Source organism: Daucus carota, chromosome 7 (genome assembly GCF_001625215.2).
Source record: "Daucus carota subsp. sativus chromosome 7, DH1 v3.0, whole genome shotgun sequence".
In the NCBI taxonomy this organism is placed as follows: Eukaryota; Viridiplantae; Streptophyta; class Magnoliopsida; order Apiales; family Apiaceae; genus Daucus; species Daucus carota.
The window spans coordinates 19,569,867-19,585,080 of record NC_030387.2 but is presented as its reverse complement, the minus strand read 5'-3'; the positions used below and the strand labels follow the sequence as shown (position 1 = coordinate 19,585,080).

The 15,214-nt window shown below is 33.9% G+C and overlaps 2 protein-coding genes across 2 annotated transcripts; one reads left to right on the top strand and one right to left on the bottom strand.

Moving 5' to 3' along the window:
- Nucleotides 1–5,217: 5,217 nt before the first annotated feature.
- Nucleotides 5,218–12,759, top strand: LOC108193240 (protein RETICULATA-RELATED 4, chloroplastic). The gene is made up of 8 exons (XM_017359819.2): nucleotides 5,218–5,905; nucleotides 6,493–6,561; nucleotides 8,473–8,604; nucleotides 8,715–8,768; nucleotides 8,870–8,914; nucleotides 10,653–10,792; nucleotides 12,216–12,341; nucleotides 12,428–12,759. Exons 1-8 carry the CDS (start codon nucleotides 5,372–5,374, stop codon nucleotides 12,480–12,482), a joined length of 1,155 nt encoding a protein of 384 aa, XP_017215308.1. The 5' UTR covers nucleotides 5,218–5,371; the 3' UTR covers nucleotides 12,483–12,759.
- Nucleotides 12,760–12,956: 197 nt separating this feature from the next.
- Nucleotides 12,957–14,947, bottom strand: LOC108194671 (uncharacterized). Its single transcript, XM_017361625.1, has 3 exons — nucleotides 14,138–14,947; nucleotides 13,171–13,707; nucleotides 12,957–13,058 (listed from the first exon to the last, which is right to left on the bottom strand). The coding sequence occupies exons 1-3, from the start codon at nucleotides 14,945–14,947 to the stop codon at nucleotides 12,957–12,959; spliced, it is 1,449 nt and encodes a 482-aa protein (XP_017217114.1).
- Between the last annotated feature and the right edge of the window lie 267 nt (nucleotides 14,948–15,214).

The following is a 15,214-nucleotide window of genomic DNA, read 5'->3' as shown; positions in this document are numbered from 1 at the left end:
CCTCCAAACATATTAAACCCAAATTTTAGGAGTTGAAGTCAAAATAAAATTAAGAAATATTAAAAACTAGAATTATTATGAAAAAAGTTCTGTGTATAATAATTTAATCATTCATTCCCTTGCACCATCTCAATTAGTCCATCTTGGATAACTCATGGATCGCTTCTCCATTGTTTAGTTAAACCAGCGAGATCGTGTATTTATAGAGTAAATAAACAAGATCCACTAAGAACTAAACAATGAAGAAAATGCTCCACGGATTATCTAATGGATAAATTTTTGTAATCAAGTTTAGTCGGAAAATATCTATTGAATATAAATAGAGGAATGAAGGTCGGATGGTGTAACTGTATGTGGATAAATTTGACAAAGAAAATAAATGCAAAATTATAGAGGTAACAGATGATGTTGAGATATATTTGTGTGCATATATATATATATATATATATATATATATATATGGAGTGATAAAATTTTATTGGTTCAAATTGGGGACGAGGATGGGGACTTTGGATCATTGGATGGGAATAAGTTTAACGGCTCAGATCTTGTTATAAGTAGGTGAAGATGTTATTCTTATTGGATGATTTAATGCATTTGAAATTAATAGCTTGAATGACATTCCATGAAAATTTTACAAAAAAATCTTATTCCTTTCATATACTTGATTATTTTATATTTTCTCAATTTTACTTCGACTCTAATATTCGGATATCGGGTCAATAATATTATTATATCATCGAGAATCGTTGATCCAGATCTTTATAGGCCGGTCTTCCACCTATTAATCTCCAATCAAATAAATCATCCAATAAGAATAATATCACAAGCTTCCTATAATTAACCAGATCTGAGCCGTTAAATCCATTCACATCCAATGACATAAATTCACAATCCACGCCCCCTAATTTGGACCAATAAGATTTAACAACTACACCTATATATAGAGATACACAATTACATCTCAACCTCATCTCTCACATGAACCATTTTACGATTCTCTTCTTTTCCCTATGTATCCATATTTTATACACCTTCCAACCTTCGATCCTCTATTCATGTGTAATGAATTTGTTACCACTAAACACAATTCAAAATAATATTCATCAGATTATTCGTGGAGTATTATCTTCATTGTTTCGTTTTTAGTAGATCTTGTATAATTGCTTTATCAGCATATGATCTTACGGATAAATTAAACAATGAAGAAATGCTCCATGAGTCATCTAAGATGGATGAATTGATATCGTGCAAAAATAATGGATGATTAAATAATATACATTCCTTTTATTCTAATGACATTATTATTTAATATTTATATATTTTGTCCGTGTTTACATTTCTAAATAATCACCGAGGCAATATTATATAACTTTTTTGTTTTTTTTGAAATAATGAGTTTATGAATTTTATAAAATAATATGTTAATTTGAGTACTTTTAATATCATAAATATATTTTATAATAAATAAGAAGATTAAAATTATTAACATGTCTATTTTATATGCTTCTTTACATATGTAATATGATATAACATAAATTTTTACTTAGTTGTTTCACATTAGATTTTAAAATCTTAGAATATGAATTCAACCCGTGAGGCCCGAGCCCTGAAAACTCAAGAGACATTATCAATAGAATAATTTGGAGAGATGTTTATGTTCAAGCTATTTTAGTCAATTGTATTAATAAAATAAATCATTGTCGTCATATACTAAAGGATTCCATAATGATAGTCTTCCAAGAAGTCAAATAAAAAAAATATTTATATCTTCCGTCTAGTTTAGATTGGCTTCACATTGTTTTTTCATATTAAATTCAAACTAATTAGATTGCTTGTTGGAATTTATTAAAGATTGTGTCTCGCATGGATTACTTAAATATCGCAGAACTTCACAATTTACTACAATCGTACAACTCCAATAAATAATTAAATATGAGTGAAGGCAACAATAAATTTAAAAGGATAGAAGTCCAAATAAAGAGGCGGGTGTAAAAATAGATGTGAATAAATATAAAACAAAAAGGTAGCAAATTTAGAAGACATGATATATATAAATATAATAAATAAATATTTAATATATGTATCATTTAAATCAAGAGAAGTGAAGAGAGAAAATCTGTACCTCAATAAAACAAAAAATTGGTGCAAAATTAAAACCAAATCGGATGACAATTACATTGCTAATACTCTTTTCCAAAATCTAAGACAAAACAATTTAAAATTTTTAAATCAGTTATCCCTCCGTCTCTAATTAATTTTCTCTTTTGATATGTCGGGATTGTTTATAACATGAGACAAATTATTAATTTACGTCTAATATATGAGATTAAATATAATCGTGAGTGATCTTGTTAGATTCGTATTTATGAGTATTTTAATACGAATTTTATATTTAACTCTATAAAATTAATAATTTGTCCAGTCCCAACTAGGGACCAGTATTAAATTGGACCCCCGTCGATAAAATAAAAAAAAATTCAAATTCCAATGTATATATATTGATCCCAACCAAACTATAAATTAATAATTACTAAAAAATTTCATATACATGATGTATGTGTGTGATACACTTAAAAATCTAAAATTATCTAGTAAAAAATAATCTATAGTCACTTATTTTTTGTTGAACTTCAAATCTATATTGATTTCATCTTTAAATCTCCTCACTGCACTTAAGATTTGGGGCATTATCTTCACGTATTGCAACAAAAAGTTCCGAAGAGTTGTTGCCGCTTGCAATGAAAAAACAAAATGAACTGACAAATTCGATGAATTCGTAAATGTAAATTCATCTCTAACAAATATACGTTCTACATAGTATACTAGATTTGAAAATATAAAAGTTATACACAAAACCTCTTTAAATTCATAAATTATCAATTTATCGATATAATAATAAATCGCTAAATTAATAGATTATCCCGACCTCGACATTATTAATTCATAGAAATTTTACAGTATATTGTTTGTCTTATATGCAAAACAGTAGCAGACCCGTAGCTCTCATTATCCCTTTTTTCTTTATCTCGTCTTCTCACTACACTATGAGGCCGTTTGGCTAAACTTAAAATAAGTGACTTCTTGCTTAAAATAAAAAAAGTGAAGTAGAAGTAAGAAGCAGAAGTAAAAAAATTTAAGTTGTTAAGTGTTTGGCTACTTAAACTAATAAGTTTTTTAGTGTTGGGATTGTTTGACTTATAAGTTCATGCAGTGTTTGGTACATTATAATATTATTTTTAAAAGAGTGTAAATTATTTTTAAAAGAGTGCCGAGAATTATTTTCGATAAATCAGAAATTTTCAGCCAAATTACAGTATAATTAAGAAATTGATAAAATATATTCAGAAATTGATCAGAATTTTCGAATTAATTTTTAGAACGCTGCTTTTTTTTTTTGCGAAAATGTTGTGGTCATTAAAATATATTTAAAAATAAGACAAGCATTTTTTTATTCTAAATAAAAAACTTTATGATCGAAATGATAAATTAAAATTAAAATAATTAATAAATGAAGGAAAAGAGATAAGAAGAGAGAGAAACAAGGCGCAAACATGGCGTTTTTGAAAGAAGGTGAGAAACGAAAGAAAAAAGCATGCACTCCTTAGTTCTGTTTTTCCACTTCTGAAACTCACTTTAATCGCTCTGCTCTTTTTCCAAAATACAAGCCCAGCTTCTCTTTTGAAATCTATTCAAAAGAAGCCCTTGCTTCTTAACCACAAACATGCACTATATCTTACTATTTATATTGATCACCCGCTAATAAGCCACAAAACAATTACCTCCCTTAATCTTATTTATTTAGTTCCTACAATAGCTACACATTACCTATAAATATATGGTCAATTTGTTTATCCAATTAAAATGATAATATATCTAACAAATGTTGAAATAATTAAATTAAGCTAAAATTAATGAAATAAAGTTAATGGGGCTATTATATTATTTCCTTCATAAAACAAATTTCTTCGTCGAAATTAAAGGCACGAACGTGATTCAAAAAAATATGGATATTTTATTCAAACAGATTCATCGGTCTCCCACGTAACTTCCTGAACATCGTGGTTCTTCCGAATAATCTTCACAAAATGGATTGTTTTTTACGCAACAAGTATATGTGTTTTATATAAATCACAACATGAGTAGTTGTAGATTTGTCTAAGCAATTTGCATCTCCATTACTCAAACCCTCTCTAGATTTTAACAAATTGATTGAGTTTGTAAGAAAGTCATACAAGAATTTGATTCTTATATGCTCGACTTAACTCAATTTGTCACTGTGCTCGAATTTTTTTAAAAAAAGTTGTGTAATAAATGTATCAAGACCGCTCGAGTTTCAATAGTGGTCGAATCCACATCAACTTTGATGAAAATATCGTTAAGATCTACCTTGAATTGATAAGTGAGAGGATTCATATGAATTTATTTAATATGAACTTTATGTGTTGATGGAGGACTTTGGTAATAAAATAAAAAAAAGATGAGGTTCGTGACTGGAATCAGGATCTATGATAGTGGTTTTGCTACCGGAGTGTGGAGGCGTTGTTGTGTGTTTAGGGGTGGTTGAGACCAGGGTTTCGAGTTGTCTCTTTGTTCTTTCAACTCGTGTTCTCCTAATTTACCTACTTGCCCCTATATTTATAGGAGATCAAGCCATACGTAGTTTGTGGAGATCAGACATCAAATTCGATTAGAAGTAGGCCTCTCGGAGATAAGTCCACACCCAAGACGGTGACTTATCTACTTAGTCTTCTAAGTTCTTCAGGAGTCTTCCACCAAGACGGTTCCAATATACTTGGATGGAGAATCCTACTCCGCTCTTGAGGCCCAACACATCACGAGTTCGGGATTACCCCTAACTTCTAATCATGTAATTTTCACTTGAAAGTTTTGGTTGTAATCGCGTATAAACGAGTGTATAAAATATTATCAAGATAATTCATAAAATAATTAAATTAAATTAAATTATATAGTGTATATTGATACAAATATATATTTTAAAATATATGTATATCATATGAATTATTAAAATAAACTAATATTTTAATAAAAAATATCCATGAAACGGGTTATAAGCTAGTATTATAAAATATATCTTAAAAATAATCTTGGTAGAAAGTTCAAAAAATTGTTTTGAAAATATAAAAATATAAATATGGTGATAACTTTTTTTCCTCAAATCGAACATGTAAAAGGGAAAAATGGCGACCGAAATTGATCCGAGTATTTGTTTGGGTGAGATGTACGATACAGCAATTTGGACACCAAACAGAGAAAAGGAAGGTGTCAGAGGGTTCAGTAGTAGTCTAGTTTGCAGCAAACACAGAACTAACTCAACTAAACTACCCTTGGGCGACGATTCCTAAGAAAAATGTCTCTAGCCGCCATCACCCATTTCACTCCTTCCACCAAACCCCACCACCATCTCCCCACCCTCTCCCTCCTCCCCTCCCCTCACTCTCTCTCTCTCCGCCTCTCCCCCATCTCTCCCTCTCTCTCTTTCTCCACCACCCATCATCGCATTCACCCCATCTGTGCCCTCTCCAGCGACGGTGGCGATGACAATGGCGATGGCAAGGACTCTTTTGGAGGCGGAGACAAGGGGGGTCACGGCGGCGGAGATGACAATCAAGGGGGTGATGGGGGTGGCGGTGAAAACGAGGGGGAGGCTATTTTGATTTTGGCTCAGGCTGGGAGGGCTTTGGATAGTCTTCCTAAGGATTTGGCTGAGGCCATTCGGGCTGGAAAGATTCCCGGGTCGGTTGTTTCCAAGTATTTGGACTTGGAGAAATCTGGGTTGTTTAAATGGTTGCTTCAGTTTGCTGGGTTTAGGGAGAGATTGCTTGCTGATGATTTGTTCTTGGCTAAAGTTGCTATGGAATGTGGCGTGGGTATCTTCACTAAGGTACTTTTACTAATGTTGTATTATATGATTTGGGTCCGGTTTTTGGTCTTTTTAGTACAATGCTGTTTATTCTGATTATGATTTTAGTGGTTTTGTATATTTTTAGGCTTAGTAATCATTCATCATGGCTTTGTTTTGTGTGCAATAATTATATACTAGTATTTTTTGCCACAATGCTTGTAATTTGGAGTCGTTTGTATTGTGTATGCACAACAAACTCTCCATCGATTTTTTTTCTCATTGTTTTGCGTTTTCACAATTCTTTGTTGCATTTGGACCTTGTTCAAGATATTTTTTGTCTTGGAGTCTTTAGATAGCCTCAAAGTACATCTTACCTTTCCGAGCCTTACTTCTGACTTCTGAGAGAGATATGTTTCAAATGTTTGGTTTCAGAGATATGGGGTGTGTTTGTTTTGGTTTTGGTCACTTTTGTGTGTGAACACAACCAATTCCTTTTTTCCCTCTGATGTATATATATAGATAGTTAAAAAATATGAAGCCTTTTTGTTTTATAGTAGGATGGAATGTGTAGCTTTAATTTTACCGTTTTCTGTTCAACTATGATCCTCTTGGATTTTACTTTGCAGACTGCTGCAGAGTACGAGCGGCGAAGAGAAAATTTCTTCAACGAACTGGAGATTGTTTTTGCAGATGTGGTATGATAGTATTCTCAATAACTTTGAATTCTCAGTTTGACATTACCTTTCGGTTGTGACTAAACTTCTTTAAGAAATTTCTTTGCTTAATGATTATTGGTTGTATTTGTCCTGTAAAACATGCTCATGGAAACAAGAGTTACTCCTACCATAATTAGTTTCAAGATTAGAATATATTATATACATAAACTTCTCTTGTTTTTCTTAATTAAAAAAAAATGACTTATTTTTTACAAGTAAGGTAAGCCAAACAAGGCCATGATACCTTTTATTTGTGGTACACGAGCTACATTTACTATGTACAGCTTCTACATTTGTTACTAGACATATATATATATATATATATATATATATATATATATATTAATATATATAAGTCTAGTAACAAATATGTATTAAGGTGATTGTCTACAAAGAGGTTATTGATGGCTTTGCTTTGCTTCTGGCAATTGTGTATATATGTACCCCTACTTGCTTTTCATATTGGTCTTAAGGAGGCGGTATAAGAATTCAAGGTTACATATATATGCTCTTTGGTGATGTGGGATATTCTAGGGTTTATGATTGAGGAGTTCTTAGGGATAATTTTCTTACAAGAGCTACTTCTTAGAAAGAGAATTCAGACAATTTCAATAATCAAAAATATAAATCTGATTTATTATTATATATAAGAAACTTATTGCATAACTAATCTGAATAATAGTAGTAATACACTACTATATCTAAATAATAATTTAATTCTACTTTCTTAATCCACGTCATTCTCTCCCCATATTAAAATGACTTGACCTTGGTATTTGAAGCAAGGAGGAATTCACTAGCCTCGAACGGGACTGCCAAAATTTGCTCTAGTTTTGCAATGGATTTATCGTAGCATTCATTCTTCAAAGTTGAATAATATCTAAATAATCGGGACTACAAAAATTAGCCAATAAAAGCTACTCCAATATAACCTGATGTATCTAAGCACAACATAATCTTAGATCAACTATAGTCTCTATCCCTCCACTCTGCTGTACCAGGGTCGGTGTGACCCAACACAGGTTCTGGTATGGGATTCGTATGAGATGTGGTAGTCTGGGACTAGACATGCAGCTGAAAAAAACTGGATCAACAGAAATGGAAGAGAAGAAATATCATCAAGAGATGAAGCTGTCCTCGATTGTCAGGGATGGGCATGGGGATCAACACTATAGCAAGTTGCGACAGTAGTTTGGGGTCTCGCAAAATAAGTGCTAAATTTGTAACTTTAGGATTACAAATTAGAATATCTTCCGGTTTTTACTAGCTGTGCACACATACCCCCTCCCCCCCTATTGTAATATAGAGGATAGATTAGGACTAGACAACCATGTCTCCTGTTTCGGATCTACTTTGGGGGGCGTTTGGTTCATGGTTAATTAGCCCGGTTAACGGGAACCGGAACCTCGAACCTATGTATTGGTTTCTGGATTAGCAATTTTGTTGTGTGGAATGGTAACCTCATTCCACTTGGTGGGTAACTCATTCCTTACACTCCCCTTGGGATACCCATTCCCATATCCTCTATTCTCATACCCCTCATTCCCATCCCCATACCATCCAAACGCATCCTTTGCTTTCGGTTAGATTTTAATTATTGAATGAATTTTGATGAATTGGTGAGAATTGAAATCGGATATGAAGAAGATAGTTTGATTAAAACGTATCAAGAATTTCCTTCTTACCAGTACGAGGTCGGACTAGTTTGAAGATGGGGTATAACATGGGGAAAGGACTAATCTTGGCAGATAAGTCTTAAAAACTGAAAACACAATAAGTTCTCAGATCTATTATGTACTCATCAATGTTATTTACCTTTAATCTAAACAACGATATTATTCTTTTTATTGTTTTGCCATTAGTTAATACTATTTATGTGTTCTTGCCCAGGTGATGGCCATAATTGCTGATTTCATGCTCGTATGGCTTCCTGCTCCAACTGTTTCTCTTCGCGCACCTATTGCACTTAATGCTGGGCGGATTGCTCAGTTTTTTCATAAATGCCCTGATAACGCATTCCAGGTTAGCTTCTTTTCTTTTTGTATAATATTTAGCGAATAAATTTTAAATTATATGTAGGTAAGAAGTATCTTGTTTGCATAATAATCTTTCTTGAAATCCTTCTTCTACAGGTTGCTATGTCTGGAACATCATTTTCGTTATTACAGAGAATAGGAGCAATAGTGGTAAGAGAACACACCTTTGCTAAACAAATTTCTTAAGCAATTTAATTTTTTTTGCAAATAACAATTGATGATATAGCTTACGTTTGGAATTATTTTTTCAGCGTAATGGTACAAAGCTTTTTGCAGTTGGCACAACTTCGTCTCTGGTAACATAATCTTTTATCTTCGGTCAAGTTAGTTAATTTGGGATATTGTCTTTGTTTTAATTTTGAGTACATTAATGTTTTGCTTTAGCTTCCACCCTTAGTGGTGATCAGAGTTATGTGTTATAGGAAGTATCTTCTTTTTTTTTTTGTTTCAAAACAGAATATCATTCTTTATTCTAATCATCTCGTTAATTATTTTTTGCTAGAAATTTTGTAATTTTTCTTTTATATAGCACTGCAAAAGAAAAAAATAAAGAAGATAAAATACAGGACAAAAATGATTTCAAGGAGATATTTCAATTGTTTTCATTAATAAGTTTGCTACTATGACTCTGAACCCTCACTATCCAGAGTCTTATCAAGCTCTAAAAACATCGAATGAATTTTGTTCAAGTATAGCCAGAGTTATTGTGTGGATTGAGTGATACAATTGACATGCGAACTATTTTAGTTGCAGACTTGCAAGAAGAGTCGGTTTGCTTTTGTTGTGATGTGATTCATGTATCTTTATTTACCAAGGAATTTTAAAAGTATTGGACAATTGTTTGCTAAAAATATGAAAAATATATTTATGTTGGAGTAAACAATAGATGAAAAAGAAAGAAATATAAAGGACAAAAGGAGTCAAGGTAAAACGTATATCTTTTACCATCCTGTAGCTTTGCTACTTTTACCTCTCCATGGCGGTATGCTTAAGCTTCCAAAGCATCAAATGAGATAGATTGACATATTGTAGAGTTGATTTACATATTTTAGAGTTGTTGCGGCAGTCTGCTATGCAATCGAAATATGTTACTAATAGTCTACAAAGTGCCACAACATAAGAGTCTGTGCTAGTGTTGTGGTTTATGCATCTTTTTTTTTTTTTTTAAGATTTCTGTTAAGAGTAAAGACATATCATATGTCTCTCAGAGAAAGAGAGAGAAAGAACCTTGGAGGTTGATTTTGCTTCAAACTGCATCAATGTTTTGGTGATATGCTATGCAGAGTATAGTTGTAAAAGTTACAATATTATTTTTCTAAAATAGGAACAAATTAGAAGAATATGACAGTTTGTATCATGTTAAAACTCTGAAACACATGATAGAATGTTACTTTACATACTTCAGTTTTCTCTTTCATTCAAGTAAACTTACTTGAACATAGTCTTTTTGTTACAAACTAGTATATTCCTGTCTGACTTAGATTCGATCATTGTGTAAAATTGATCATTGTTGTAAAATCTTGCCTTTTTTTTTCGCGAAAAAATAGCATATGTATAATACGACGTGATGATAAAATTAAAACAAGAGTTGGCACAAACAAAAATATTTCTAGCTGCTAAGAGTTATACTAGGGTTTACATTATCACAAGTAATTCATCAATTACTAGGCTTCCACTTTTTGCTCTGCCAAATATCATTGTATTTAGTTACTGTCTTTTTCTCCTTTATTTGTCTGTAAGTAAATGTGCAAGGTTTTACCTTCAAAATTTTAAGTTTTTTACTGTAATATCGATTTCTGTTCACTTTTATTTCTCATGGGACCTTGGATGGTGGGGAACAAATGACTTAGATACTACCAGGAAAATTCTTTTTGACTTCTATCTGTTATGAATTTACCTTTTACTTTGTTATATGTTTGCAAGCCAGTGATGTCTCATAGTCAGTCTGGTAAATTACATCAGTTCTGTACTAATTATTCTTTTTGTTCTGTGATAATGACATATACAACTGACAGTTTCTTTCATTTCTTCCAGGTTGGAACAGTTATTACTAATGCTGTAATAAATGCACGAAAGTCTGTTGACAACACCTCAGCGGAAGAAGTGGAAAATGTACCTATACTTTCTACTAGTGTTGGCTATGGTGTCTATATGGCAATTTCCAGCAACCTCAGGTTTGTTGTATTTATATTTAATTTCAGTCTCTGATCATTAGTCTTCCTGTCTCCATAAACACCCACACAAAATATTGCACATCTATCCTAAAATTCTAATAAGCAATCTTACTTTTTGCAACAATTTAGAGAATTCAGATACCAGCCACCTTTTGTAAGCTCGTGTTAGGTTTGGCCACCAAAAAGTAGTTAATTATTTTTTATTATCAGCATCATATCATCATCTTTGCGAATGTAGCAATGTATACTTTGCTTTGTATGTCACCCAAGCCATTTGCCAGATGACTTGCCGATATGCATCTGTCTTACAATTTCTTTTCTGATTACTAGCGTCACAGTAACACCAGGGATGGATTTAGCGTGGGGGCAGTGGGGGTACTTGCCCCCACTGACCTCCACAATCCATCTATATTTTCACTGTATATTTGATTGATTTGCTCAGTTGCCCCCATGGTTGAGGTGCTGGTTTTTCTTACAGAAGGTGCATGTTCGATTCTTGCAGGCAGTTATGATAGAATTTTTTTGCCCTCTTCCTTTTATTTCCTCTCTATTATATTCCCCCCCCCCCCCCCCCCCCCCCCCCCCCTACATTCAAATCCTAGCTCCGTCCCTGAGTAACACCCTAGTCTCACATAGAAACAAGCATAAGGGGCAATTTGTTCAAAACATGAACTTCATTTTCAGGGACTGTGGTGGCACTGGTGGGTTATATGCTGTCTATGTTAGTCACCTGTTTGATTCATATCATAACTGTAATACCTTAGTCCCGCATCAAAACATGTGCTTTTGTACAATGTGAAGTGCACTAATTCCGCATGATCTTTTGATGGTCTATGGCGGATTTGTAAATTGCCCAAGTCGGTTGTATTTGGGCAGTGGACTTTGGACTTATGTTAGACCCAAATTTAGGACTGACCCGGTGTTTTCATTAGGCTTTGTGATTAGATCCTCTTTAAAGTGTCATGTTGCTTGACTATTCTCCATATCATAGTCCGAGTTATAGAGTGTTTCTAAGCGTCTTGGTATGTATTCCTAGTGAAATAGGGGTAAATGTGTAATTTAAAATTTGGGTTATGGGTATTTTATGTATTAATGCATACAGTATATATATGTAATAATTGGATTGGATTATAAACGGATCAGATCAACCTTAATATAATCAGATGTCTCTTATTAGATTGTATAATCTTTTGAGGTGAATACATGTTTGTTTTGAAGGCCTTGGATCGATCTCTGGTCCATTTACATGCCTACTTAAATGCCTTTAAATATAGCCAAATAGTACCCGAATTTGGATTCAAATTCAATCTCAAGTAAACAATTAATATAAGTCTGTTTTCTGCTTAAAGGGGAACTCTCTTAACATTGCAACAAGGCAATAAATAATCTGTAATGTTCTGAGTAGCTGAATTGTGACAAATAGGTACCAGATATTGGCCGGTGTTATTGAACAGCGACTCCTAGAACCGCTGCTACATAAGCACAAAGTATTGCTAAGTGCAATGTGCTTTGCTGTCCGAACTGGAAACACATTCTTGGGGTCATTACTGTGAGATTCTTCAACTCTACTTGTGATGTAAATGTATTAAATTAAACAATGTCACAGCTCTTATACTTTTAACACGCTTTAAACAGGTGGGTGGATTATGCTCGTTTGATAGGAATTCAGAAAGCTCCGGAGGCAGAATAGTTGGTAGCAAATATCTACTTTGCTCTCAAGTGTTGATTTATCCAGTTTGTTGACATTGCATAGAGTGTAGGTCAGTATATGAAGATTACATTGCAGGATGGTATACCCTAATGTATACTTTTGGTTTCGTGTAGACTTGTGTATCGACTTGCCAAAGTATGGCAATTGAGACGTGTTTTAAAATCCGCCATTTACATTTGCTTTTGTTTCAAGTTAAAAGATGTGATACATATTTGTGATGAATTAAAGTATTTGTGGCACTGAAAGCCATACATGACATCTAGAGTATATTTCGACATCAGGGATGACTACTAGAATGTCCCTATCCTTGACAGATAATGTTAACGTGGTTTTAATTTTTAGGGAGTTCAAATGGTATATTGGAACTGTCGGGAGCAAGAAGTATGTACTATAGAGAAAATTATGACTTCTACAAGCTAAATTAAGAAAAAATTATGAAATCTACAGACATGTTTAAGCTACTATTTCACCCTCCATGCAAGTCCTGAGTTTAGCTGTTGTGATATTCCTATGGTGGGTATTGAGGAGGTCGCAACATTGGGCTCCGGTGTCCATCTGAAAAGGTCACAGTAAGAGAATAGTTACTACAACTGAGAGTTGATTAACAAACATTTTACAAGGATATTAATCATCTCATTGATGAGTTAGATTCTGTTTGTTCACTTACCTCATGACTTGCAAGTGTTGATGAGATCTGAATCTTGGAAACATGATCAGCTGAATTTGTTGAGCAAGAGGGCAGGCGCCGTCTATAAGGCCGGGATTTAGTATAGCTAGTAACAAGATGCCCCCCTGCAGTGACATTTTGTGATTCAAAGAAGAAAACATGTGGATCTTTGCATGGACCATCCGGCTCAAGCTTGCGCGTATTAAACATATAATGTGGCGGTCTTGATCTTGGATTCCATGGACGAAACGTCTCCAGAGGCTTTCTAAGAACGCTCCTCGGATAAATCTGTTCAAAAATGTAGACAGAGTACCCCCATGAAATGGAGTAAGTCCAGTTTCTGTGCTTGTCATAGCAGATCGTTTGTTGCAGAAGCCTTGATTGATGACTTGAATTTCCAGCTTTCATTAGATGCTTTACTGACTCGTAACGACTCATCGAGGGGAAAATTGGAAGTGCACTGTCAAGGTGATGCAGGGTAACTAACGGAGATTGTGCAGATGACAGATATCCGGAAATGTCTCCTACTAGATCAATCTGTGAAGCGAGCAAGACAAGAGTTGAGAAGAAAGCTGTGGGATATAAGTAAAAAATCATGGTGCACGCTGGGGTGTTGCCCCTCATTATCACTATATCCATGATTAATGTCCTAATATTATGATTAGAAAAAATGGCCCCAAATATCATTTATTAATCGTGTAGCGTTTTGGATATACATAAAAAACGCTATAGAACGCTTTATGTAGTGTTCTGTTAGGTTTAACCTAACAAAACGTTTTATCGTGTAACGTATTGCTGGGGTTAAAATAACAAAAAGCTACACGATCTAGTGTTTTCTTCCCAAATTGAAAAAGCTAGATTATCAGGCGTGATTAACTGGTATTTGGGATCATTTTTTTCAACTCTGTAATTTTGGGCATTAATTCTAGAATTTATGAGATCTAGGATCATTTTTCGATGGTTTTACCTGATGAAATTCCTTATGAGGAGTGAGGGAAACTCCAATATCAGCTATGCAAGACTGCAAAATGATATCACTCACTGCAAGCAACTTATATTTCTCAATACAGTAATCCAGATGTGTCACGAGTGCTGATGCCAGAGGTCTGCTCAACGCGAATCCAGCACCACCATATGCCATATGAAATGAAAAATCATCATTGGATTTTCTGCACTCTGAAATGCCACCAATGTAGAAGTACTTTGTGTGATCATACCTCTTCAAAAGACTCACCAAATTATCAACAAAAAATATGGTGTCATCGTCTCCTATAACATACCATCGTACGTTTCTTGGTTCCTCTTCAGCACGATAGGCCTCAAGAATGGCACGCACTATACGGATCACTGGAGGATTTGCGTGGCTTGAGAAGACCTGAAACTTTGTAGTGTCCTCAGAAACTTTGAAAATGGGAGAATTTGGCCAGGGATTTTGGGGCAGTTTGTCGAAGAATATGTATCCACTAGTACTATTCGGTCTCCACCAGGCTTCCACGTAATTTCTTCTCCGTGGCCATAACTTGTTAGAGCTTGAGATTGCGAACACAATGTGGCTAATATTAGTAGGAGAAATGTCAGTTCCAGAGGGCTGTAAAGAAGTGGTTGTCCATTTGTTCTGTAAGGAGTACATGAAGTTGGATTTGCTGGAATTGAGAATACCAGAAAGCGAAGCCAAGAATATGAAAAAGATCAGCACTACTAGGACAAGTGATTTCGATACACTGAAAGACTTGTTGAATGAAAATGGTCGGAAAATCGCGAGGCGCTGAGAAAGCATTGTTAAGGATGAGAGTATGATTGATGCAGAACTGAGGAAACATACATGGTTACATAACATTAGAAACACGTTATGGTAGAAAAATACATGAAAATTCAGAAGGTGAAAGACCTTAAGGACAGTACAAGAATGCAACTATGAGATGGGTGAGAAATGTGATAGCACCATAAATTGTGTTAGAAAATGGAAAAAAGTAGTGAATTGCTGGTAGAGAACAAGTTTAAGCCATCATGTCCACTTTATCCTTGCATTTTCTCGCATGTCTTT

Excerpts from the sequence above, each read along its gene's own strand:
- LOC108194671 (XM_017361625.1), bottom strand. The coding sequence starts at position 14,947 with ATGCTTTCTCAGCGCCTCGCGATTTTCCGACCATTTTCATTCAACAAG. Across the intron at positions 13,708-14,137 it reads CTCATAAGGAATTTCATCAG|ATTGATCTAGTAGGAGACAT; the intron begins GTAAAACCATCG and ends CTCGCTTCACAG. Across the intron at positions 13,059-13,170 it reads CAACACTTGCAAGTCATGAG|ATGGACACCGGAGCCCAATG; the intron begins GTAAGTGAACAA and ends TGACCTTTTCAG.
- LOC108193240 (XM_017359819.2), top strand. The coding sequence starts at position 5,372 with ATGTCTCTAGCCGCCATCACCCATTTCACTCCTTCCACCAAACCCCAC. Across the intron at positions 6,562-8,472 it reads AGATTGTTTTTGCAGATGTG|GTGATGGCCATAATTGCTGA; the intron begins GTATGATAGTAT and ends GTTCTTGCCCAG. Across the intron at positions 8,605-8,714 it reads GCCCTGATAACGCATTCCAG|GTTGCTATGTCTGGAACATC; the intron begins GTTAGCTTCTTT and ends CTTCTTCTACAG.